The sequence below is a fragment of the Doryrhamphus excisus genome, chromosome 3 (assembly GCF_030265055.1).
Source record: "Doryrhamphus excisus isolate RoL2022-K1 chromosome 3, RoL_Dexc_1.0, whole genome shotgun sequence".
NCBI classification, from domain to species: domain Eukaryota; kingdom Metazoa; phylum Chordata; class Actinopteri; order Syngnathiformes; family Syngnathidae; genus Doryrhamphus; species Doryrhamphus excisus.
This window is the reverse complement of record NC_080468.1, coordinates 12,490,635-12,516,666: the sequence shown is the minus strand read 5'-3', so window position 1 is coordinate 12,516,666 and position 26,032 is coordinate 12,490,635. Positions and strand designations below refer to the sequence as shown.

General features: G+C 37.9%; 1 protein-coding gene across 4 annotated transcripts in view; it reads right to left on the bottom strand.

The window, feature by feature from the left end:
- Positions 1–11,431: 11,431 nt before the first annotated feature.
- Positions 11,432–26,032, bottom strand: part of LOC131125769 (vertebrate ancient opsin-like) — a 63,407-nt gene continuing 48,806 nt past the window's right edge. For all 4 annotated transcript variants that reach the window (XM_058067629.1, XM_058067627.1, XM_058067628.1 and 1 more), the window contains one exon: positions 11,432–16,507. In XM_058067629.1, coding sequence (XP_057923612.1) covers positions 16,223–16,507 — 285 coding nt within the window. In that variant the 3' untranslated portion in view covers positions 11,432–16,222. The remainder of the gene's footprint in view (positions 16,508–26,032) is intronic.

Genomic DNA, 26,032 nt, shown 5'->3' with positions numbered 1-26,032 from the left:
GAGGAAACCGGAGTCTTTTCCAGACTCGTAGATCAAAATTAATTGTAATTAAGCTTTTAACAGGAGTAATTACTTTTTCACAACTGTGCCGTGGATACATGGAAGAAGATGCATGCAAGGACATATTATCTTTGCAACTAATTGCATGCATACAATACATTGTCCATATGTATTTGCTAACAATAGTATACTTCCGAGGCCTAAACAAGATCCGGTCGATCCGGTTTTGCCAACTTCTATTGGTGATTTATCCCGACCGGTAGTAGAATCGCTGACTTTTGCAGATAACCAAGGTCACAGCTTGCTCAGTCTTGCTCAGTCTATATCTGTCCTCCTTCAGGTCTCCTGGTGAGCCCATCTACTCTTAAGATTGCATAGTACCTCCTGATCTCCCTCTGACATTGCTTCCATCCGAGGTCTGGTCCGGAGTGCTTTTGGAATGGTCTCTGGAGCTTTGTTGTTTCGTCAGATTGAGGCCCCTGGACTCCCTTAAGAGCCACCCGGTTTTTCTTAATCACTGACTAGCATACATTGCCAAAGCTATTTTTCGTTATTAGGAAAGGAGTTTGGGTTTTCCAGTTGACAGATCTAAAGGAATGTTCCTTGATTTTTTTTCAAACGCTTGTCTTGACCAGCGCCTCAAGATCCACCTGGCTTTCCATATCTTCCAGCTCATCTATCTACAGCATATATCTTATCTTAGCTTTTGACCGTGTACCTAATGAAGTATGAAGTACACCAAACCCACCACGCTTTCCGCCCCGGGTCACAGTGTCCTTCTCAATGCTGCTATGTGCCTCGATGTGACAGCTCCATATTTCAGTGCGATGGGCATACAACCTCTACTCCGCGGGATTACAGTGCAGAGGTATGGCATTTACACAGCTTTTATTTACCTCCAATTTCACACACCGTTCATAACACTCTCCCAGGGGAGAGTAACGTTCCGCAAAAAGCTGCGTTTGATGGGCAGTGCATTGTAAAATGGAACTATATTCCTAAGAACATACACAGAAATGCTGTATATGTACTGTATGGGGGTGGTTGGGGCGGAGGGGGGTAAGTGTTCACCTTGTAGAAGGAGATATATGGTCATGTTTATTGCTATACATTGATCTATCCGCTGTATATGTAAATGGCTTATTGATCCCCATCAGTGTGATGTGGCTGAGTTTGAGTTGTTACCTGACCTTTATTAGTTATGTCTTATGAAACACAATAAGATGATACATCGTTATTGTGTTGTAAATGTGCTTATTTATCATTCTGAAGGATAACCATGGTGGTTTCGTTTATCGGTGTACAGCAGGGACTGAAAAAACTGTTTAACAATGGTGTCCAAAGTCCAGCCCACTGAGATTTTCTAATTCTACCCGGGTTTCAATATTTCAATCCAATCCAATCCACTTTATTTATACAGCACATTTTATAAACAGAGTTTCCAAAGTGCTGCACAGACTAGTAAAAATTAAAAATAAAATACAATAAATAAAAGTACAAATTGAATTTAATCCAAAACTAAAAGATCAAATAAGAAATAAAATAGTAAAATTTAAAAAAAATAAAAAAATAAATTATATAATATTATTATATATATATATATTAATTATGAATATTAAAAACAAGAAGCAAAGCAATAAAAGTATAGAAAATAAAGCCAATTAAAATAAAAAGAAGAAACTAAAAGACACAGGACTATACGACTCACTTCGTTAAAAGTTAAAAGCCAGAGAATAAAAGTGGGTTTTAAGACTTTTTTTTACTCCAGGGGAGAGAGTTCTATAGCTTGGAGCCAAATTTTGGAAGGTGTGTGTCCCATTACTTCTGGCATAAAAGTAACACCACATTTTAGAAAATAAATTCATACCATGGTAAAATATAGTGGTGGTAGTGTGATGGTCTGGGGCTGTTTTGCTGATTCAGGGCATGGAAGACTTGCTGTGATAAATGGAACGAATTCCACGAATTCTGCTGTCTACCAAAAAATTCCTGACGGAGAATGTCCGTTGGTGATTCGTTGGTGGTCCTTGATGATCCCCAAGAATTTTGGGGAAATTACTTTAAACTTAAAATCCCATTACATCCGACGTAAAAGTAATCATACCAAAAGTAAAACACCACATTTTAGAAAATAAATTCATACCACAGTAAAATATAGTGGTGGTAGTGTGATGGTCTGGGGCTGTTTTGCCGATTCAGGGCCTGAAAGATGACTCACTCTGAGTTAAAAGCCAGAGAATTCATTCATTCATTCACTTTTTACCGCTTATCCTCACGAGGGTCGCGGGGGGTGCTGGAGCCTATCCCAGCTGTATTCGGGCGAGAGGCGGGGTACACCCTGGACTGGTGGCCATCCAATCACAGGGCACATATAGACAAACAACCATTCACACTCACATTCATACCTATGGACAATTTGGAGTCGCCAATCAACCTAGCATGTTTTTGGAATGTGGGAGGAAACTGGAGTCTGCGCGCTAACCACTCGACCACCATGCCGCCCCTAATGTTAATATATCGGAGCAATTTCTAATCAATAGAAAATAGATAGAAAAAAACTTGAAATAGATATGTCTATATGTCTATATGTATATATATATATATATATATATATATATATATATTTTTTTTTTTTACCAATCTTCCATTATGTAACACCCGCCACTTCAACTTGAGGAAGCTCCTCGAAAACCAATATGTCCTTCAGATGTTCTTATAGATAAACCTGAGGTTATGTAACATGCAACCTGTTCCACATTGGTTCCCTTTCGTCCTCCTACAGCCCTCAGCCTCGGGAGCCTCGAAAATTAATTAAAGGTCTGGAAATGACAAGCTCTCTTGCTCCCGCTCCAACAGCACCGCCACCCTTTTCTCTGGACCTCCGGGACACCACATTGATTTCCCCGCTGTCTAATTTTCTCACACCATGTCCTTCACAGGATATTTTTAAGTGTAAGAGGAGAAAAATATAGAAGTAAGATGGCACGGCATGAGGGAATGTGTACTGGCTGCTGCATATTGTCATAGCATGATAGGGGGGGCCATTTTTTTTTTTAATTTGGGCAAATATATGAAACATTACAGTGCATTTCTTACATCAATCAAAATATAACTTTCCATTATTTACATTTGTATCTTTGTATCTGATCACAAGCAAAAGCTTATAAATGCCGACCCCTTTTTGCAAGATATAGTCATGTTCATGCCACTGTCTTGTTTCCCCCTGTTATTATTATAACTGCAATATTATTATTGTTATAATATTTATCATTATTACCATTATTATTGTTATTATTATCACCATTATTATAATCATCATTAATATTACCATTTTTATCATTATAGTTGGTTATAGATGGTTCCATTTATCTCAGCAAGTTTTCCAGGTCCCACTACCACCACCATATTTTACTCTTGATATGATTACTTTATGATTACTAAGTTTAAAGTACTTTCCTCAAAATTCTTGGGGATCATCAAGCACCACCAACAAACCAACGGACATTCTCCGTCAGGATTATTTTGGTAGACAGCAGAATTTATGGTTGCATTTATCTCAGCAAGTTTTTCAGGTCCCACTACCACCACCATATTTTACTCTTGATATGATTACTTTGACTCCGGATGTAATGGGACTTTAAGTTTAAAGTCATTTCCCCAAAATTCTTGGGGATCATCAAGGACCACCAACGAATCACAAACGGACATTCTCCGTCAGGAATTTTTGGGTAGACAGCAGAATTCGTGGAATTCGTTCCATTTATCACAGCAAGTCTTCCATGCCCTGAATCAGCAAAACAGCCCCAGACCATCACACTACCACCACTATATTTTACTGTGGTATGAATTTATTTTCTAAAATGTGGTGTTACTTTTACACCAGATGTAATGGGACATACACATTCCAAAAATTGGCCCCAAGCTATGGAACTCTCTCCCCTCCCAAGTAAAAAAAGGCAGCTGGGATAGGCTCCAGCACCACCCGCAACCCTTGTGAGGATAAGCGGTAAAAAATGAATGAATGAATGAATGAATTCTCTGGCTTTTAACTCTGAGTGAGTCGTCTTCCAGGCCCTGAATTGGCAAAACAGCCCCAGACCATCACACTACCACCACTATATTTTACTGTGGTATGAATTTATTTTCTTAAAGCACACTTTTATTCTCTGGCTTTTAACTCGGAGTGAGTTGTATGGTCCTGTGTCTTTTAGGTCTTTCTTTTTATGTTAATTTTTTAGTTTTATTTTTTATACTTTTCTTGCTTTGTTTCTTGTTTTTAATATTTTAATATCTGTTTTACTATTTTATTTCTTATTTGATTTTGTAGTTTTGGATTAAATTCAGTTTGTACCTTTATTTATTGTATTTTATTTTTACTTTTTATTTTACTAGTCTGTGCAGCACTTTGGAAACTCTGTTTATAAAATAAATAAAGTGGATTGGATTGGATTAGATTCCAAAAATTCTGCTTTTGTCTTGGTGCCATTGGAATCATCAAGATGTTTTCTAGCAAAACTGAGACAAGCCTTAATGTTCTTTTTGTCCAGTAGTGGTTTGGGTCTTGGAACTGTGCCATGCAAACCGTTTTTGCTCAGTGTCTTTCTTATGGTGGAGTCATGGACACTGACCTTAACTGAGAAAAGTGAGGATTGGAGTTTTTTGGATGTTGTTGTGGGGTCGTTTGTGACCTCCAGGATGAGTTGTTGCTGCGCCATTCAGTGTTATAGAGTGAAGCCGCACAATTCGAAGCAAAAAGTGGCAAAGGATTAGTGTATTACTGATTACTATACTACTGTATATACTGTATATACTGTAACCAGAGCAGCTCTGGTGAATTCCATGCCCAAGAGGATTAAGACAGTAGATAACATACACTAAATATTGACACTTCAAACACAATTTGGACTCGTTGACTGGTGTGGTGTATTCTCTTGCGTCGCTAGCCACTTAGACAATAATAGTACTGTGTTGTGTAAGTTTTGCCGGACAGTAAATCGATACTGCTATACATGAGTGCCGTGTACACTGACTGCAAGTTTCATTTCTTCAAGTTGTGGGGGGGTCAATATCCATTGAACTATGTACGTCTGCATCGCAGGCAGACCCTGTGACTTGGTAAAGCCTGTTCATTAACTTCCTTCTCCGTCTCTTCCTTTTTTCCTGTCTAGTTCAGGAACGGAAGGTCACTTATGGAAGGGGAGGCATCCTACAGAGACCTCATTAGCATACCATCAAGCTGGACGGACCGTTTTTGCTGTCCTTCCCTGAAACCAAACCAGCATTAAAGTGAGAATGCTATATATATACAGTATATACTGTATAAACCCAAAGTAGTGTCAGAGGTATTGTTTTTAATTTGGGAGTCAACCAGTTTAAATCTGAAATATACAACAAAAACAGCTAAAAAATAAAAAAAAAATCCAGTTATTGTTGGTAGAACTAATTTGCTGATTGGCTGGCCTCCGGACAGAATCAGCATCACGGTAGAGAGAACCAAGGATCCACTAGTGCCTTAAAAAAACACAACACAATAACATTCAATTAGGATTTGATGGCAGAAATAACACAAACAGGGCGGTGGTTGAGTGGTTAGTGCGCAGACCTCACAGCTAGGAGACCAGTGTTCAATTCCTCTCTCAAATGCATCTCTGTGTGGAGTTTGCATGTTCTCCCCGTGCATGCGTGGTTTTTCTCCGGGTACTCCAGTTTCTTCCCACATTCCAAAAACATGCTAGGTTAATTGAATGTGAATGTGAGTGTGAATGGTTGTTTGTCTATATGTGCCCTGTGATTGGCTGGCGACCAGTCCAGGGTGTACCTGGGATAGGCTCCAGCACCCCCCGCCACCCTCGTGAGGAAAAAGCGGTAGAAAATGAATGAATGAATGAATAACACAAACAAAAAGAAATACAACAAATTGTTTATTTGTGGTATTATTTCACAATTTTCTGATTCATAAACTTGATATCACAAATTGATCCTTCTGCAAGTAATGGAAAACATTAATCGAGCATGGTAATTATAATCAGATGCAGAGACACTTGAACATGTAAATAAATAAAAATGAATGAAAAAACACCCCCATAAGCACACAGGCTTAAAATGACTTTTATCCAATTCCGTGTAACTGCCAATTCTATGACACTGTAAGCTTTTCACTGAAATCAAAATGGCATGTTCATCAAAAAACACTTGAAACGGCACTTCATTCTTTCGGGGGGGGGGGGGGGGGTAAACAGAGCATATAATTAACAATTATTTTTCTTAATTAGCTCTCACTGAGCCGTACATGACCTCGGTATAATTGCACATTACTTGCTTTTTCGTCATCCCAGTCAACATAGAGAGAACATGCCAGCGGGTAATTGATAGGCGATGGGATCGTTTCCAAAAAAGATCAGCTTATGTGGAGCGTGTTACACTTTTCAAAGCAAAATTAATGTCATTCAATGTGTGCGGATAATCTTGATTTTTCACTTTTTTCTTTTTTTTACTATGCACCCGTACGCATACCTTTCATCAATACCAATTTACTGCATATGACATTTAGATTCATCAATACTCAATGACGGCTACACAGTGGAGGAGTGGTTCAATTCCACCCTCGGCCATCTCCGTGTGGAGTTTGCATGTTCTCCCCGTGCATGCGTGGGTTTTCTCTGGGTACTCTGGTTTTTCCTCCCACATTCCAAAAACATGCTAGGTTAATTGGCGACTCCAAATTGTCCATAGGTATGAATGTGAGTGTGAATGGTTGTTTGTCTATATGTGTCCTGTGATTGGTTGGCTCCCCCAAAGACAGCTGGGATAGGCTCCAGCACCCCCTGCGACCCTAAGTGGTAGAAAATTAATGAATTAATTTTTTGTAATTGTTGCTAAATATATGGGCGGCACGGCGGACGAGTGGTTAGCGTGCAGACCTCACAGCTCGGAGACCAGGGTTCAATTCCACCCTCGGCCATCTCTGTGTGGGGTTTGCATGTTCTCCCTGTGCATGCGTGGGTTTTCCCCGGGTACGCCGGTTTCCTCCCACATTCCAAAAACATGCTAGGTTAATTGCCGACTCCAAATTGTCCATAGGTATGAATGTGAGTGTGAATGGTTGTTTGTCTATATGTGCCCTGTGATTGGCTGTCTCGCCCAAAGACAGCTGGGATAGGCTCCAGCACCCCCTGGACTGAATGAATTAATATTTTGTCATTGTTGGTAAATATCAGTCAACACCGATCCCGATAAGCCATGAGTGAAGTGGGTTTGTCCACCTCTGCTTGGTCCCTCCAGCTGAATCCGCTGCCTTCTGAAGCACAGATGCATCCGACTCTCTTTTCTGTACCCACATAGGAGATACTTTGTTTACATGCTGCTGCAGTGGCGGAGCTGATACTTAAAACAAGTACAGGCCGATATCGATACCGTCCTTTTTCCACTGATTTTTCTGCTGATCTTTGTCTCAGTCTAGGACTTGGCCTTGGTCCTTGACTAGTAACATGGGCCCAGTTTCTGGACCAGGTGCATGGGCAGATCCTGATTCTGGGTGTGGTCTGGCTTGTCTGGCTTTATACATGTTTTATATGCTGGATTGACCGCTGCCAAAAATAACCTAGCTTCCCAAGATTTTCCCGTACTTTTGATATACCACAGGTGTGTTGATTTTGCTATCCACTTGTACTCTAGTCACATCGCCAGCTTGAAGCTGATACATATCTGATTTTTATCCACACATAGTGTTATCTATACCTTCTTTAGAGCCGAGGATATGCATTACACTGCATTTTAATGCATATCCAATCTTGGTCACAGATTGTGTCATTTCAACCTTGTGTGTAAATCCTTTTCAATATGCGTATATATATATTTTTTTATGGTCAAGCATGGACAAGGTTTACATGCGGGCCTTATAGAAGGCCGGTGTTGGGATAGGGAATGGGAGTATAGGAAGTTATGAATCAGATGAAGACAAAGGAAAAAAAGCATCTGTAAAGAAGAAGAAAAGGGTCCATACCTTTCCAATTTACTTTTGCTGTCATCCCGGTTGGTGATTAATGAGGTATGGATAGCCTACCCTTTTTCCTTGGGAATTTTTTCCCTACTCCACACAGAGGTATTGGTCTTCCTGGTACTCCCATAGCATCTGTGCATTTCTCATTTAAACATACAGTAGCTTGCTGGGGGATGGAAAGGAGATGGAAGGAGTTGGCAGAAAGGGGGTCAGAAAGAGATGGATGGAGAACATCAGAGGCACAGCTGATGAAGTGTAATGTCACCGAGGCGGGGGGACCACAGGGTGTGGGGAGACCGCTATCGCTTGTAAACATTCCTCCCATCACCTTCAGGAGCGATTACCAGACTTTAATGACCAATAAGGAAAATGTGTTGTGTTGGGAGTCTTGTTCGATGTCGCTCAGATGATTTGGGGTTTTATTGGCTTTTAAATGAACAGAAATCAATCAAACACTAATGGTTACATATTTTGTAAATATTATAAATTTTGTATTGCGTATTCCTTTAGTGACAATCCAAAGAAGTTAAGAAAAAAATGCATCTCAGTTTTGTGATACAGGTGAAAAAGCCTATTATTTAAAAAAAAAAATCCCATAATTTTAACTCTCTCGGCAGCTTAATTTTCCAAAAATACAACCTTATTTTGTTTTGTTTCTAGTAACATTCTGACTTTAAAAAAATACAAAATTTTTTCATTACTTTTCAAACTCTATGCTACTAAAATGACATTATTTTTCCTCATAATGGAGTTTATTCTTGTAAAATTGGGGGACCTATTTTGCTTTTTCCAATTTTATGACCTATAAATATTATTAGAATGTTGTATTCTCCTGTTAAACGATGCCAAAGTTTCAGATAATGAGGTTTGTGCATTTGGAAGTTAAGCCTGAAAGAAGTTTGGGATGGCTCTCTGTGACATCACAGTGAGCCAGACTACCTTATATTACCTTATATCCATATGAATTACCTTATATCGGAGTGTGTGTGTCTGGAGAGGGGCCGTGGCTGGAATATATTTAAGTAAATATTTAATATTTAATGAAGTTAATATTTAACTTTTTGGAAATCCAAGGAAATACAGGTGGAATAGGTGCAGATACTGGAAGATCTAGGAAGGGTTGGTGTAGCTGCTCTATAGGAGTCCACAACTCAATACAAAGGGAACTAAATGATATAAAAGACTCCACATGAATGAATGTGAATTTGATTTCTTCCATGGAAACGGAGAGAAATAGAACAGTTATCCGACAATAAAGCATAGCCAAAGTGACATCTTATTTCTTCTGGGAAGGGAACTGGTCCTTGGAAAGGTTCCTAGTAACCAAAAGTGGCTCAGGTTACACTTGCCAGTTCCAAAATAGCACACGGAAAAGTTTTCACTTGTGTGTGGGAGGTACCATATGGGGTGGAAAATATGTGGAGAGCATACAGAGCTTGGGGTTGTCATATTTTTTTTTTTTTAAAAACCTGTAAGATGGCGTGTTCATAGTGGTAAATTTGTCATACGGTGCTGGACTTTTGCAATTCCTTCTCTTCCTCCAGTCTCCAGTGACTTTTATGGCGTGAAAGTGGCACATTAGCTTATGAATGTGGACGTAGTGGCAATATAGCATGGAGCTAATTAAGCCTTAGACATAGCATATTGTTGAAGGCAATGTGGTCACTTTTCGACTCCCATACTTTGAGCCATAAATGATAATTGAGAAGTAAACAAATATATATATATATATATATATATATATATATATATATATATATATATATATCGTATTTTTTATGGACAATAAGTCGCACAATGCCAAAAATGCATAATTAGGTAGAAAAAAAAACATAAGTCGCACTGGAGTAGTTGCATTTCATTGATTGATTGATTGATTGAATGAATGAATGAATAAAACACTGGAGTGATTAATAATAATGACAGTACAGTATAGTACAGATTGTAATATACACTATTTATATCTGTGTATACGTGTTGATCAAGTCACAGGTTTACTGCATGGTTATTGCACAGTTTTTGCACAGTTACAGGAAGGAAAGACCTGCAATATCTCCCCTTCACACATTTACAGTAAAATCAATAAAAAAATCAGTTGAGATTTGTCTCAGTATCATTTGGATTTTGAGGTACACTCAAGGTCACATTAAGGCCCCATTCGTGTTTTTGACTGTAAAAAAGTTCAGACAAGGTTTCAGTCGGACAGGCTAATATGGCTTCATCATTCACTATTGTATGATTGCGGAAAGGTAAAATAAGTGTTGTTCAACTTTATTTAAGCCTTATTATTCGTGCTGCCGCAGAGGCCACACAGGGGAAATTGGGTTCATGTGTTTTTGTTCCTCGGGGATATGTTTCAACTGAAAAAGATGAATAGATGACTGATTTGAAATGTAGAAATAGATATGTATAATAATACCCAGACTCATATCCCAGCTCTTGTCGTTTCACATATTGTAAACTATTTGATGCAAAACAGGCAAGTAAGCAGCAGTGCATTACTTTTAAACGGGTTATCTTTTGTCCGGGCCTCAGCGGTTCGTCTCCTTCTTCTCTTCCTGGTCTTTTTGTGGAATTAAGAGCATGGGAACTTATTCAGGGCAAGAAGCCAGACATTGAGAAGGAGAGCGTAAGATCAATTTTAATGCAGTGTCTTAGTGGGCAACTGCTTATCGGGACAGTTGATAAGCAATGAGAAAGAGTTGGTAACTGGTGATTTAAATATCGTCTCCATTGGAAAATGCATAATGAGTTAATCGGCACATCAATTTATATGGTCAGTATCTTATTTCCTTAAATAGCTTTAGTGTTTATTTACTTTATAGAAATACCTGTGACTCCTGTGTCTATTTGTTTCATTCCATTCCAATCTGGAAAATGTTATAAAGCCATTTCTAAAGTTTTGGGACTCCAGCAAACCACAGTGAGAGCCATCATCGACAAATGGTCAAAACATGACACAGTGGTGAACCTTCCCAGGAGTGTCCGGATAACCAACATTGCAAGGATGGAATTGAACTTGGGTCTCCTAGCTGTGAGGCCTGCGTGCTAACCACTCGTCCAGTCGTGCAGCCCTCCATTATGATTTATACGTAATTTTCAACCCGAACAAAGACACATTAATTTGTCTTTTACGTGTTTTTGCGCGAGAAGCACAAAGTGGTGATGATGCGACTGCACAATATAAGAGATCATGTTCGGTGCAGTTTTAAGCCAAAAGTTAGCAGAAGTGCATTTTCAGGTTGATAATATTTCGAGAATCACCCTGCAATATTATGAGGAAAAATAATGTAATATTAGTGGCACAGAGTTGTAAAAATATATATTTTAAAGTCATAATTGAATGGCTGAATGGGGCCAAATGTTTCCGTTGTTGTTCCAAAAAGAAACAGGAACAGACACGACGTGACGATCGTGTATCAAACTGTCCAACATCGGTGCTACATCATATCGAGCGGGAGATTGTGGCCCGATGCTAGCCCCAACAATATCCCCGAAAAGGTTTTGGCCAACTGTTTCTAACTAAAATTGACATACCCCATATTCACCCTAATTATGTGTTACTATGGTTAATATTCCATCCTTTCTAAGACAAAACATAGCCCATGTTGCTGTAGATAAAAACCTTTATTAAGACATCACCTCTCAAAAAAATATTCACATTTTTATAGCTTTGGTATCAAAGTATGAACTGTACATTGATATGGTACAGGATTTGTATAGAGCACAAAGAAACCACAGGACATTTCAGTATGTGGAATCAAACTATGGAATGGATTGAGTAAGACCCTCAAACAATGCACAACGATGAGCCAATTCAAGAAACAATACAAGCAGTTGATGTTTGCTAAATACAAGGATGAAGAGTCTTGAACCAGTCATGATGTGCTATACATATCACTATATTGACACTTACTATGGTACCCATTATGTCATTGGATGGTCATATCACCTCATACTTCGGTACGTGACAAAAATAATATAGAAAAAAACCCCCAAAAAACTTCAACTATATTAGGAAAGCAGAAAGTGAACAAATGTAACAGTTACTGATTGTAAAAGTACCAGATGGAGGGGTAGGATTGAATAAGCTTTGCTTCTTCCTACTCCTTTTGGACATGTGGAACCCGTGAACTGATTATGTAAATAAACTAAAATAAACTAAAATAAAATAAAAACCTAAACTATATTAGGAAAGCAGGAAGTGAACAAATGTAACAGTTAAGTGTAAAGTAAAGTAAACAAGAATAAAACATAATAAAATAAAATATAATAAAGTAAAATAAAATACTTAAACTATATTATGAAAGCAGGAAGTGAACAAATGTAACAGTTACTGATTGTAAAAGTACCAGGTGGAGGGGTAGGATTTAATAAGCTTTGCTTCTTCCTACTCCTTTTGGACATGTGGAACTGTGAACTGATTATGTGATGCATTCAATTGTAATCTGAAGCATGTTTAAATGAAATAAACCATTACCATTACCATTACCATTACCATTACGATGACATCAAAACTGGTTTTAGAATGTATAAAACCGCCAACAAAGGAAGACAAAAATTGCTTTTCTACATTGCCACAACACTGCTTGAACATTTACGGTCAACACAACTGTTGTTTTTGTAGGTCAGGAAACGAAAAATGGACCAAAGAATGTACAGTACATCGGATGCAGACTGGCACGTGACAAACAATAGGTATATAGAGAATCAAATTATTGTAGCAAGGGTTTGTAGTTTCAGCTTGAGAAAATAAGTTCCATTGTCATGTTCTCATGTAAACATATTGTTTGGAACTTGGTCACAAGTACAGACCCTGAGCATTGGGTTTGACCAAAGACTATGCTATGTCTAACATGTTTTGCATTAAATGTACATGCAGAAACATCCCATGTAAACATCATTCCAATGGGGATTCTTCTTCTTTTAGCGGACAAAAGATGACTAAAATTGACTAAAAATTGGGACATTTCTCCGACCAAACTGGGATACACATGCACGTCATTGAAGAAACTGCACAGTGATTCTCCGACATGCATCACTATTCCCTTGGAATTCCCGATTGCATGCTAGCAGTTCTTCATGCACAGCAAACCCCGTAATGATCGCAGGATAGGGGTGTCACAAACGGGACAAGATTTCTCGGGGGTAGTAGGCCTGGGATTTATGTCGCTTATCCTCACTAGGATCATGTCTATGCTGGAGCCTATCCCAGGCGGGGTACACCGCCTGTATATAGTATTTTGATAAACCCAAACACCCCATCCCAAAAATGTATTTATACGTCTTTTATGCATTTTTTTGCGCTGAGGCAAAAACTGGTGATGACGTAACGGATTTCACATTAAAAGAGATCTCTGTCAGATCAGGTTTAAGCAATAAGAACAACCACAAGGTGGCAGAAGTGCATTTGTTTAGACTCTGGCATAGGTCTTGTGTATGTAAAAACTCACTCTACAGGAAGAAGGAAGTGAGAGAGTGTGGAGGAGTGTAGCGTGCAGAAGGTTAAGTATTGTAGGGAAATTTTAAAGCATGCACATGATGGACACAAATGTGAAAATTGTAAATAGATCATGGTGTATCATATTTGTAATTTTTTTTGAAAAAAAATATTTTTGTATTGCTTATGTTGTGGTACAGTTTAGATGTTTGAGCTGTAACGAAAGCAAAAAAATTTTCTTTTCGTGAAAAGTTGTTTTTAGTCGGGAGCTGATATTTTCCTGAAACTTACCAATGTTCCGCAGCTGAATACTAAAAAACAGAAAAAGGTATGAACACAATTTTTAACCTGATGAAAGACGACTGTCTAATCTTTCTTTTGGTAGGTTTTATCTTTATATAGCCATGGTACATTATATTCTGTGCATCTTGAAAAATTTGTCAAAATTGTAAATAGATCATGGTGTTATATTTGTAAATTATTTTTAAAAAATCTTTTTGTATTGTTTATGTTGTTGTACAGTTTAGATGTTTGACCTGTAACAAAAGCAAAAAATGTATCTTTTCATGAAAAGTCGGGAGCAGATATTTTCCTGAAACTTACTTATGTTCTACAGCTGAATACTAAAAAACGGAAAAAGGTATGAACACAATTTTTAACCTGATGAAAGACGACTGTTTAATCTTTATGTTGGTAGGTTTTATCTTTATATAGCCACAGTATATAATATTCTGTGGGTCTTGAAAAAATTGTCAAAATTGTAAATAGATCATGGTGTTATATTTGTAAATTATTTTGGAAAAAAAAATCTCTTTTTGCATTGCTTATGTTGTGGTATGGTTTAGATATTTGAGCTGTAACAAAAGCAAAAAAAATATTTTCATGAAAAGTTGTTTTTAGTCGGGAGCAGATATTTTCCTGAAACTTACTTATGTTCTACAGCTGAATACTAAAAAACGGAAAAAGGTATGAACACAATTTTTAACCTGATGAAAGACAACTGTTTAATCTTTCTTTTGGTAGGTTTTATATTTATATAGCCATAGTACATAATATTCTGTGCGTCTTGAAAAATTTGTCAAAATTGTATATAGATCATGATGTTATATTTGTAAATTATTTTGGAAAAAAAATCTCTTTTTTGCATTGCTTATGTTGTGGTACGGTTTAGATGTTTGAGCTGTAACAAAAGCAAAAAAATTATCTTTTCATGAAAAGGTGTTTTTAGTCGGGAGCAGATATTTTCCTGAAACTTACTTATGTTCTACAGCTGAATACTAAAAAACGGAAAAAGGTATGAACACAATTTTTAACCTGATGAAAGACAACTGTTTAATCTTTCCTTTGGTAGGTTTTATCTTTATATAGCCATAGTACATAATATTCTGTGCGTCTTGAAAAATTTGTCAAAATTGTATATAGATCATGATGTTATATTTGTAAATTATTTTGGAAAAAAAATCTCTTTTTTGCATTGCTTATGTTGTGGTACGGTTTAGATGTTTGAGCTGTAACAAAAGCAAAAAAATTATCTTTTCATGAAAAGGTGTTTTTAGTCGGGAGCAGATATTTTCCTGAAACTTACTTATGTTCTACAGCTGAATACTAAAAAACGGAAAAAGGTATGAACACAATTTTTAACCTGATGAAAGACAACTGTTTAATCTTTCCTTTGGTAGGTTTTATCTTTATATAGCCATAGTACATAGTATTCTGTGCGTCTTGAAAAATTTGTCAAAGTTGTAAATAGATCATGGTGTTATATTTGTATATTATTTTGAAAAAAATCTCTTTTTGTATTGCTCATGTTGTGGTACAGTTTAGATGTTTGAGCTGTAACAAAAGCAAAAAAAAATTATTTTCATGAAAAGTTGTTTTTAGTCGGGAGCTGATATTTTCCTGAAACTTACCTACAGCTGAATACTAAAAAACGGAAAAAGGTAGGAACACAATTTTTAACCTGATGAAAGACGACAGTCTAATCGTTCTTTTGGTAGGTTCCATCTTTATATAGCCATAGTACATAATATTCTGTGTGTCTTGAAAAAAAATGTCCAAATTAATAGTTAATATATCAAACAATCATTTTGCCGGTTTCGATACATTACCATGCCCATGCATGTCTGATTTCATTGGTGCATTTCTTTCAGCACCATGAACGGAGTGAGCCCTTTTGTCAGCTATACGGTTTCTTTGTGTCAACGGGTGGAGGCGGGGCCGGTATCATACACACACAGTGCAGAAGAGCGTATATTGCAATATATTATCTTTTTTTTTTTATTGTACTTTTCCTAATCTTGTGCATTGTCCTGTCTTGTGGCACCCCTATTGGAGGACATATTTTAAAGTGTCAAGTGATCTATTTAATTTAAGAATTTCTTGTCGGGAAGGAGTTACATTCTTAAGTGATAATTTATTCTCTTGTGCCTTTGCTCTAAAATATGTTCAAATGGGTAAACGACGCATAAAAAACTATTATTCTCTCTCCGCGTTCTTTGTAGCTTTTAACAGTTCTTTCCAAAAATCTGATTTAGTACAAAGAATTTGTTCTCGTTCCACAGTTCTATCAGTACCGTTTCTGTATGCTGCACATACTTGCATGAAGAGACATCCGTGGAGAAACCGATGGAGCTTCGGTACCTCCCACTTTGCTCATAATGGCAGGCTGCCCAGCTGATGTAACAACTGCATTCGATTAGCCAGGCCAGAAAAAAACCACAACTCATTATTAACGCCTTCCAGGCCGAAGATGTGCTGATTTCATGCCGATGTCATGCCCACCATCACCCGTCAAAGTGTGTCACCAGTGACACTACAACGGGTTTGTTGATGTCTGAAGAAGGGGCTTTGGTGACATCCATGGTGGGTTCACAGGTAGGGTCCAGCTGAGGCACTTCGGCAGCCGGCTGACCCAGGGAGGCGACCATGAATAGAAAGTCGTTGGTACGATGGGGACCAGTCAATACGCCGCCCCTCACGGCTTTGGTAGCGACTTTGGAGGAGCTTCTTAAACTGGAGCCTCGTCGTGGAGCCTCACAATTCAGTAGTGCTTGGAAACATCTGTAAAACTGGAGCATAAGATACGAGAACTTAATCAGGAGTGAAAACGCAAAAGCGCAAAAACGTTGTGAGGACAAAATGACATGAATGATGGATATGATCGTGTTTTTAATTATGTAAAGGTGTCCAAACTTTTAGGGTAAATTCAAACAATATGGAGGCACTTTGATATTTTACATTTTGAGAACCAACCCATGTAGATATGATAAAAAGTTATATAAAAAACAGCTTTATGTTATAGGTGATAATGTTTATTATTACTATGAACTTTTTCTCCACTGCTTTTTTTTTTCCATTTTTTTTTTTTTTTTTTTACAAATTTTTTCAACAATTTCAAATATTTTGATATTTTTCCCAACATTTTTTTTTTTTTTTACAAAAAGTTCCAAAAAAGTTCAAAAAGAGGTTCCCGAACACTGTGTCACTCTCATTCATTAGTTTATTCGAGTAACATTTCGGTCCGTTTGATCTTCATCAGACATATTACAAAAAATTAATAATTATTACAACATTATTTATTACAAAATTATATATTGTATATTATATATAATATATACATATGTAATATATGTATATATATTATTGTATATTATATATACAAAATGAATTATTACAAAAAACGTTTTACAAAAACAATTTTTACATATTATTTTTACATAATATTTTACACATTAGTTATTTATTATTATTTATATATTTATTTATTTTTTATTATTATTTGTTTATTTATTTTTATTTATTATTACATATTATTGATATAAAAATATAAAAAACAATATTATGTAAAAACATAATATTGTTTTTTATATATATTTTTTTAGAATATAAAATTTTTTAATTTAATATTCCAATTTTCTGCTTCTAAAATTAAATTCTGTTCTCATATTACTCTCATAAAACAAATGTTTTCTCTTAATATTGACTTTATTCTCATATTTTATAATTATACTGCTCTATTTTCTGCTTTTGTTATTGTTTTCTTTATTGTATTTAAAAGGGCAATAACAACAAAAATTGTCACAAACTGTGTTTCTTAGTAGCCCTGCCTTCTCCTTGGTTTTTGTTTTGTCCCCTTAGATTCCCATGCGCCTGGCTAGAGGCGGAGCTACTGGTCGCACCTGACACCTCCTTCCTATTTAAGCTTGAGTGCTGCCAGCTGCTTGTTGCTGGATTATTGTTTGCCCACAACCTCCATTGTGTCCATGCTCTGTGTTAACCTCTGCTTCCTTATTTTGCTTCTACTGGTGCGTTCAATACCGCCCTGCCTCAGCCAGGCTCCATTTTGTTCTTTTCTATGGTCTTTTCACCATCGCCTTCTGTTTTTGTCTGTGGACTCTAATTAAAGACTCTTATCATCATCATTATGCATCTGGGGTCCAAACTGGCGCCCTTGTGACAAAAAATAAAGCACTTTGGACACCCCCTTTCTCTCTATTGTGAGCTTTTAGAGTAGCGCTATCATAGATTATTCAGTTAATTGACAACTATTTTGATATTTGATTAATCTGAATGTCACAATTGATAAATAAGCACCAAAGTAGGATAACGTTAGCATAGTTATTTTCCAAACAGTTTCCGGGGCCGAATGAAATTCCTGTGTGGACCAATTACTCGATTAATCGAAGAAAGAAACTTCAGATTAATCACATAGGGGAAATAGTAAAGTAATGACAAATAAATGTGACTGATTAACCCAGGAATGGACAAATATTTTGACTCGCGAGCCACGCAGTTTAAGGGGGTATCGAAACAGAAACATTTTTCAGGTCAAAACGTTTTATCGTTTCCTCCCCATATCCGTACTCGAATGTTTTTTCTGGAAATCATATTTTTTTTGAAAAACGGTTTCCAGAGTGGGGAAAATCTGAAAACGGCAACTTTTTGTTTAGACACACAACCCACTTCTTTTGGTGAAGTGGGTGCTTGTAGGACCGACACGCAAAAATAATGCCCCCCCCCCACGTTGACATTCTACTGATATTTTGTTGTCTTTTATTCCAAAAATGATTGAGCCTTGGAAAGCGCTCGGTGATCCATTCCTGTCTGGATGCAACTATTTACTGATCTGGCAATATGTGGATGCACATTTTTTTCAGGGAGTCCCCCCCCCCCCCAAAAAAAAAAATCTGCGGATGTATGAATGGAAATAAAGTTGTTTACGATTCCACTTTATAGTAAGCAGTTTCAGGAGATGAAAGAATTCCAACCGCCTTGTGGGCAGATACGACAGGACCCCCCCCTTGACACTCGACTGATATTTTGTTGTCTTTTATTCCAAAAATTATTGACTCTTGGAAAGTACTCTGTGATCAATTCCTGTCTGGATGCAACTATTTACTGATCTGGAAATATGTGGATGCACATTTTTTTCAGGGAGTCCCCCCCCCCCCCAAAAAAAAAAAAAAAAAATCTGCGGATGTATGAATGGAAATAAAGTTGTTTATGATTCCACTTTATAGTAAGCAGTTTCAGGAGATGAAAGAATTCCAACTGTCTTGTGGGCAGATACGACAGAACCCCCCCCCCCCCCCCCCGCCTACCTCCAAAGTACAGAGACAAGGTAGGCTAAGTGCACATCATCTATCAAAACACAATAAATAATTAATTATCCCTGGATGGATTATTGAATCCTTAAAAACACGTGGAAGCTTCTGCATTCTGATTTCATGCAGATCTTCCTGTTTTTGCACCAAAGCTCCAAGCAGCCTAAATCCCAGGGTGTTGCTCAGCTCAAAGTCCAGGTATCCAGTCGGTCTGATGGACAGATAGGAAGATTCTGAATAATTGAGCACCCCAGCAGCAGTTTGACGGCATAACAATTCATTGAGGATGCTTGGCTGTACTTTAAATTCCAGGCATTTTCCAAAACAGTAGTATACGCCGCATTGGAGAAAGTTACACTTTTATATCCTTTTGCAAAGTTCTCCTTTCAGCGTAGACTCTGATGACACTCTTGAGAAAACGTAGTATACTTAGTATACGCAATTATATTTATGTATACTTATAGTCTACTACATTTGGTCAGGAGTGCAAGATACGCTGCAACTGTGAGCCTGTTTTTGAAAATTTGGAAATGATCTCATAATAACGTGAAGAAAACATTACAACACAAATTGTGTGGAAAATATTACAAGGCAAAATTTAAAACAGATACATTGATTAGAAATATTTTAAGGACATGCGAAAAGTTGAAAATAAAAATTCAGATTTGACACATACAAAAAAACGTAGCCTAATAACAGATACCAGTGTGATTGTGATTCATCATTCAAGGCCCTGCAAATTAGCGGATTTTTGGTGAGAAATAGAGTAATTTCCTTTACAATATTTTTAAAACCTGAAAATCCATGCAGTAGAAAATGAAAATTCAGATTTGACATATACAAAACAACATAGCCTAATAACAGTTATTTATTATTATTATTTAACAGTTTATTTTATTTTCAAAAAATACATATAATGCCATTTTGCTTTGTTTCTTTATAATTTGCCGACTGTAAGAAAAAATACCGTTACGCTCCAATATCGTAATTTTATTCCAATATCCCTTGTCAGTCTTTTCACGATTGGAATTTCATTAAACCGCAAAAGAATGATTTAACCATAATATAAGCAGTATAGATACACCAGGGGTCGGCAACCTTTACTATCAAAAGAGCAATTTTACCCCCTCACTCACGAAAGAAAAATAAACTGGACTATGTACATCTATGTACATAAAAATATTTTATAAACCTTCAAAAGTTTGATTTTTTTGGGGTAATTTTCCCAAGTTTTAACAGCAGAATTCAATAAATAGAAGTGCAGTATTCATGTGTGATGGATGCTAACTCTTGTGGTAATGATAGTATCATCTTGGTTAAACCTTAATACCTGACGCCTGAGGAATTGTGCAGTGAATTGCGAGTCTCCGAAGATTTTGATCGACTGCCAAATTTGGAGGGAATTTGGGGGTATCAAAGTAGTTCAGAGTAGAAAAAGCAGATTTGAGTATAGGGTCAGATTTTTTTGTAAACTATAATTACAAAGATACGTATTTTCCCTTTTTCGGGTGTTAAAAAAATACTTGACACAACATCACACATCATTCATTCATTTTCTACCGCTTTTCCTCACGAGGGTCGCGGGGGTGCTGGAGCTGTTTTCGGGTACACCCTGGACTGGTGGCCAGCCAATCACAGGGCACATATAGACAAACAACCATTCACACTCACATTCATACCTATGGACAATTTGGAGTCGCTAATTAACCTAGCATGTTTTTGGAATGTGGGAGGAAACCGGAGTACCCGGAGAAAACCCACGCATGCACGGGGAGAACATGCAAACTCCACAAAGAGATGGCAGAGGGTGGAATCGAACCCTGGTCCTCCTAGCTGTGAGGTCTGCGCGCTAACCACTCGACCGCCGTGCTGCCCCTTGCCACAACAAACAACCATTCACACTCACATTCATACCTCGCTAAAACCGGAGTACCCGGAGAAAACCCACGCATGCACGGGGGAGAGAACATGCAAACGGGTGGAATTGAACTCGGGTCTCCTAGCTGTGAGGCATGTGTCTTAACCAGCCGACTAAGGAACACAACAAAGAGGCTTAAGAGCCACATGCGGTTCCGGAGCCGTGGATTGCTAACCCCTGAGATATACACTACATAGATAACAATTTTTTTTTTTTTTACTTTTTACCACCCAACAAACTTCTCCAACATACCGGGTTTGTGTAATCTCTGCTGGAGGTGAACGAAATGCCTCAGGACATGCCGAGGACTATATTTTTATAAGTAATACATCGAACCCCTTTGTCTGTCTGTCAGTAACCTGCAGGTCATCCAACAATGGACGCCGAGCAACGTCTCTCCTTAGCTGTCCAAACACACTGACATGAGCTCCATATGCGTAGAAGACAACCAACAAAGAAATGAAAGCAGTTGGGGTATTCGAACGCACACACCGAAAGGCGAAAAGGTCAAGCAAACGGGGACATCAGTGACGGAAAAATTGATAAATCATGGCAGAATGATTGGAAGACCGGGATGTACTGACGGGGTATTTTGGGGAGAGAGGTTGGAGGTATCTCGGAGCGGGTCATCTCAGAATGATGGCATTAGTTTTGATGGCGTTCTCTGTTATCTGGTTTGATGCTCTGGTTTTTTGCTTCACACTTTGAATTATGTATCTGTTTTGGACGTGACTGTGCACAAAATACTTCGTCCTTATATATATAAAGTTGGTATTTGTTGGCAAATCCGGTATGTTTTGTCTGTTACTTCCTGTATATGATTCCTGCGTGGTTAAAGCCTCAGATTTCCGTAGTATCCTATTTTTATAATATGGCAAGCGGTTTTGTGTTTCATAGCGGATCATCTGCTTGTCTTCAACAACAATTTGTCCCCCTGTCAACTTCCTGTCTGAGGTGGAAGCTGGGCAACCGAGGAGGAGGAGGAGGAGGAGGATCTGGTTTTTGAAGTGTGCAGTGTCGAGAAAAATAATACTGTATAAGAAATGTATATAGAAGTTGAAGTTGTGCGTTTAATTATATCTTTGATTGTGTATCTTTCAATATACACCATATAACACAACTTCTTCAACATTGTCATGTCCGCCATTTTATGATTGGTGTATGTTATTATAACATTGCGTTATCATTAATAAAGTTTGACTAAGGAACAATCATTCATTTTCTACTGCTTATCCTGGTGCTGGAGTCTATCCCAGCTGTCTTCGGGCAAGAAGCGGGGAACACCCTGGACTGGTGGTCAGTCAATCACAGAGCTCATCTAGACAAACAACCATTCACACTCACATTCATACCTATGGACAATTTGGAGTCGCCAATTAACCTAGCATGTTTTTGGAATGTGGGAGGAAACCGGAGTACCTGGAGAAAACCCACGCATGCACGGGGAGAACATGCAAACCCCGAGGGTGGAATTGAACTCGGGTCTCCTGGCTGTGAGGCATGCATGCTAACCACCCGTCCACCATGCAGCCGACTAAGGAACAGTTGAATTAAATGTCCACTATAGTCTATGGGAAAAAATGTAAACAAATTGGTAGTGGAACTAAAAACGCTGTGACTGACCTCAGTGACTAACTGGTATGACACCAAAATAGTAAAGCAGACTGGTGTAGACTGGTGTAGGTTTACACTACACAATCTAATAGCAGTGTGAGGAAAAATTCTGTTGACTGCCAAAACAGTTAAAATCAAATTAATCCCAAATCCTGTGTGAATTAATTTAGATTAATCATGCTGTGTTTTACTTTTTGTAAAACTTTACTTTTACTTTTACTATTGTGCTTCTTCATGGTACCCGTATCGTCTATTAATCTATCAATTAATCATTAATTAACTAATCCATCAGGGTAGACATAATGACGCATCTTATTCAGTGAGAGACACTTGGCTCAATTCCTACTTTTTTCTTAGAACCCTGTGGCTTAAACAATGCTGCGGCTACATTAGTGGACGCTAATATCGCATTTTGACTTTTTATACAACAATCGTGTTTTGATCTGTCAAATCTTAAGTAAGTTTCACCAAGTGTAGAACTACTTTACGTCCTGTTTGTACTGCTTGGATCACGGTGAACGACACTGGGAACACCGAGCGCCAGAAGCATTGCAAGGTTTATAGTGTTTTGTTTCTGTGTAAATATCCAATGTTACAACTTGCAGCTTATATAAGGACAAATGCTTTGCAAATCTTTTTAAATTTATAGCTAATTTAGTCTGGAATTGACGGTAATCATGCAATTCAATTCTTATAATTATATAGCACAAAAAAATAATTCCAACATGCTTTTCAACAGTGTCATTCTTGCGATGTTGATATGAATATGGCAGCCAAAACGTCTCAGTAGGGAAGCATATATTTAATAAAGTCTCCTCAAGTGTCGCAGCCTAATTGGATCTGCTTTGAGTTGCCAGATTTGACTTTGCATAACACTCGATGAAACACCCGTGAATAGAACATGATTGTAAACATAGCTCTCATAGCACTAAATCTGGCCTTGTTTTATTTTATTTTTTTTTTTGTTTTTTTCCTCTTCTCCCCCCCTACACGGCGACGTTGAGGGAGATGGTTCAGCAAATCAGTCTGTCAATCTGTCAGTCATAATGAGGCAATTCCAAGCAATAAAAGAGGAATATATTTAAACCTTTGCCACCTGTCAGCTTTTCAACATTCAGTGTATCCACTATTTATGAGACAGTTGCTGCCTGTGGGATTAGGCAGCTGTAGAGAATGTATAGGTGCTTCTGCATAATTGGAGCCTTACATGTCGACATGATCCATAACTGACTTGAATCGTGCACCTGTTCAAGTCGTAAAGTATGCCAATGCAGGTACTTTTTGGTGTTGAAAAAAAATATATATATATATTTTTCCATTTCGACGAAGCTGCCTAATCCCAGCATGCAGCAGTTGGTTGTTATTGTGCACACGTCTGAAAGAAGGTCTCAAAAAAAAAAAAAACCCTCAAACTCAGACAGACGCGGCTGTAATAACCTCACGAATCTTCCAAATTGCCGACCCCCCCCCCGGTGCGCTCAACACAGTGGGCTGTGACTACATGCAAGATGTTACAGATGGGCAGGCACTTAATTAGGCATCAGTAATGTTACATCTGGATCATATTCCCATATCCAAAGGGGTCTGGATCTGTAACGGAATATCACATCATCTTGGAAATCGGTTGCAAAACATACCCTTATACGATCCTGGAAGCCTTCTTCGGGGTCTCTTGACCGGTGGGCGCCATTGATGGATGGATGGATGGTGGGAGAAATAGTCGCCAGCTGTTCCTTGTATCTGTACAGCATTTTTAGTCTTCAACTCGCCTCAACTCACAGTTTCCATAGTAATGGGCTGGGAGGAATTGAAGACTGAAAATGACATACAGGACATTGGTCTCCGTCTCATGGTAGAACATTTTGTGGTCTTACCAGTTCCTTTATGGTTATTTATGTTTGGAAGGGTGTTTGTACAGTAAACCGTCGGATATATCGGATTCAATTGTTCCCACTGATTTTGTCCGATATAAGCCAAATCCGTTATATGCGTATACCGGAAAATGTCCATTTTACGCATATATCGGATTTATATCCGGTATATGCGTAAATCGGATTTTATCCGTTATAAAAAGGCACTTCCTTGACTATGTTTCCAATGTACCTGGATGCGCAGGCAACGCTGCAAATGACGTCGTATAGCGGCCTGTCACGATTCGGCGAATCGGAGCGCCACGATGCGGCCATCCGATATATGCGAGGGAAATTTAATGGAAATGCATTGGAACAGGACTGGAGATTTTGTCCGAAATAGGCGAAATCCGTTATATGCAATGGATTTTTATTGGAAATGCATTACAGAAAAATTGGTTCTTTTTTATCTGTCCGTTGTGAGCGAATTTCCGCTATATCCGAGGTTTACTGTAGCTTCGGAATCCTGTGAAAGTTGTGTAATCTCACACCTCTGTCTGATAAAATCCCGGTAAATAACCACACACCTGTGAGATTGATGCAACTGAAATGAATCCATAAAGTACTTTATGTCACGCTCTGTGTGGGTTTGCACGTGACATGTTGAGTTTGAGGCTTTGGTTTCCGTTTTGGACACTTATTTTGTATTGGACTTCCTGTTTTGCCTCGTCTGCCTTTGTTGCTATGGCCACCCACACCTTGTCCCTAATTTGTCCTCTATTTAGTTCAGGTGTGCGCTTCTCCCTTTGTGGGATCATTGTTGTTTGTCCGTCAGCTACCTGAGTTGCTTTTTCCTGCTGCTGCAATTTCTGCAACAAAATAAATATAATTTACCTGCAATTGGTCCTGCTCTCTGCATCCTGGGGTCGAACCTTAAAGCAATGAAGCCGAACCGTGACACTTGAGCTCAATTTAATGTTTGACTTGCTTGATCGTGGTTTATATATTTACTGCATATTCATTATTGTGACATTGAAATAGATTGCAATTCAGGAATATGCATTGTGGAAATTCAGCTACTGTACAATATTTCCCCACTGAAGGCAGGAATACAGAAATTGCTTTACTTTGATACATTTTGAATATTAAAGACGCTAAAACCAATCCAGCGTTGGTTAATATACTGTATGCTTATCGATATGAACAAAATATTAACTTGGTGTTATATTGAACAAAGCAAATTCTTGTCATAGCTAATTATTTAATAATACCGTATTTTCTGGACTATAAGTCGCTCCGGAGTATAAGTCGCACAAGACAAAAAATGCATAAATAGGTAGGAAAAAAACATACATAAGTCGCATTTCATTCATTCATTCATTTTCTACCGATTTTCCTCACGAGGGTCGTGGAGGGGTGCTGGAGTGGTCTAAAAATAACAAATTACCTAAAAATGTCATTCAATATTTGAAATATGACCTCAGGGTCAAACGTTAAAAAAACAGTGCTCGGGCGGGGTACACCCTGGACTGGTGGCCAGCCAATCACAGGGCACATATAGTCAAACAACCATTCACACTCACATTCATACCTATGGACAATTTGGAG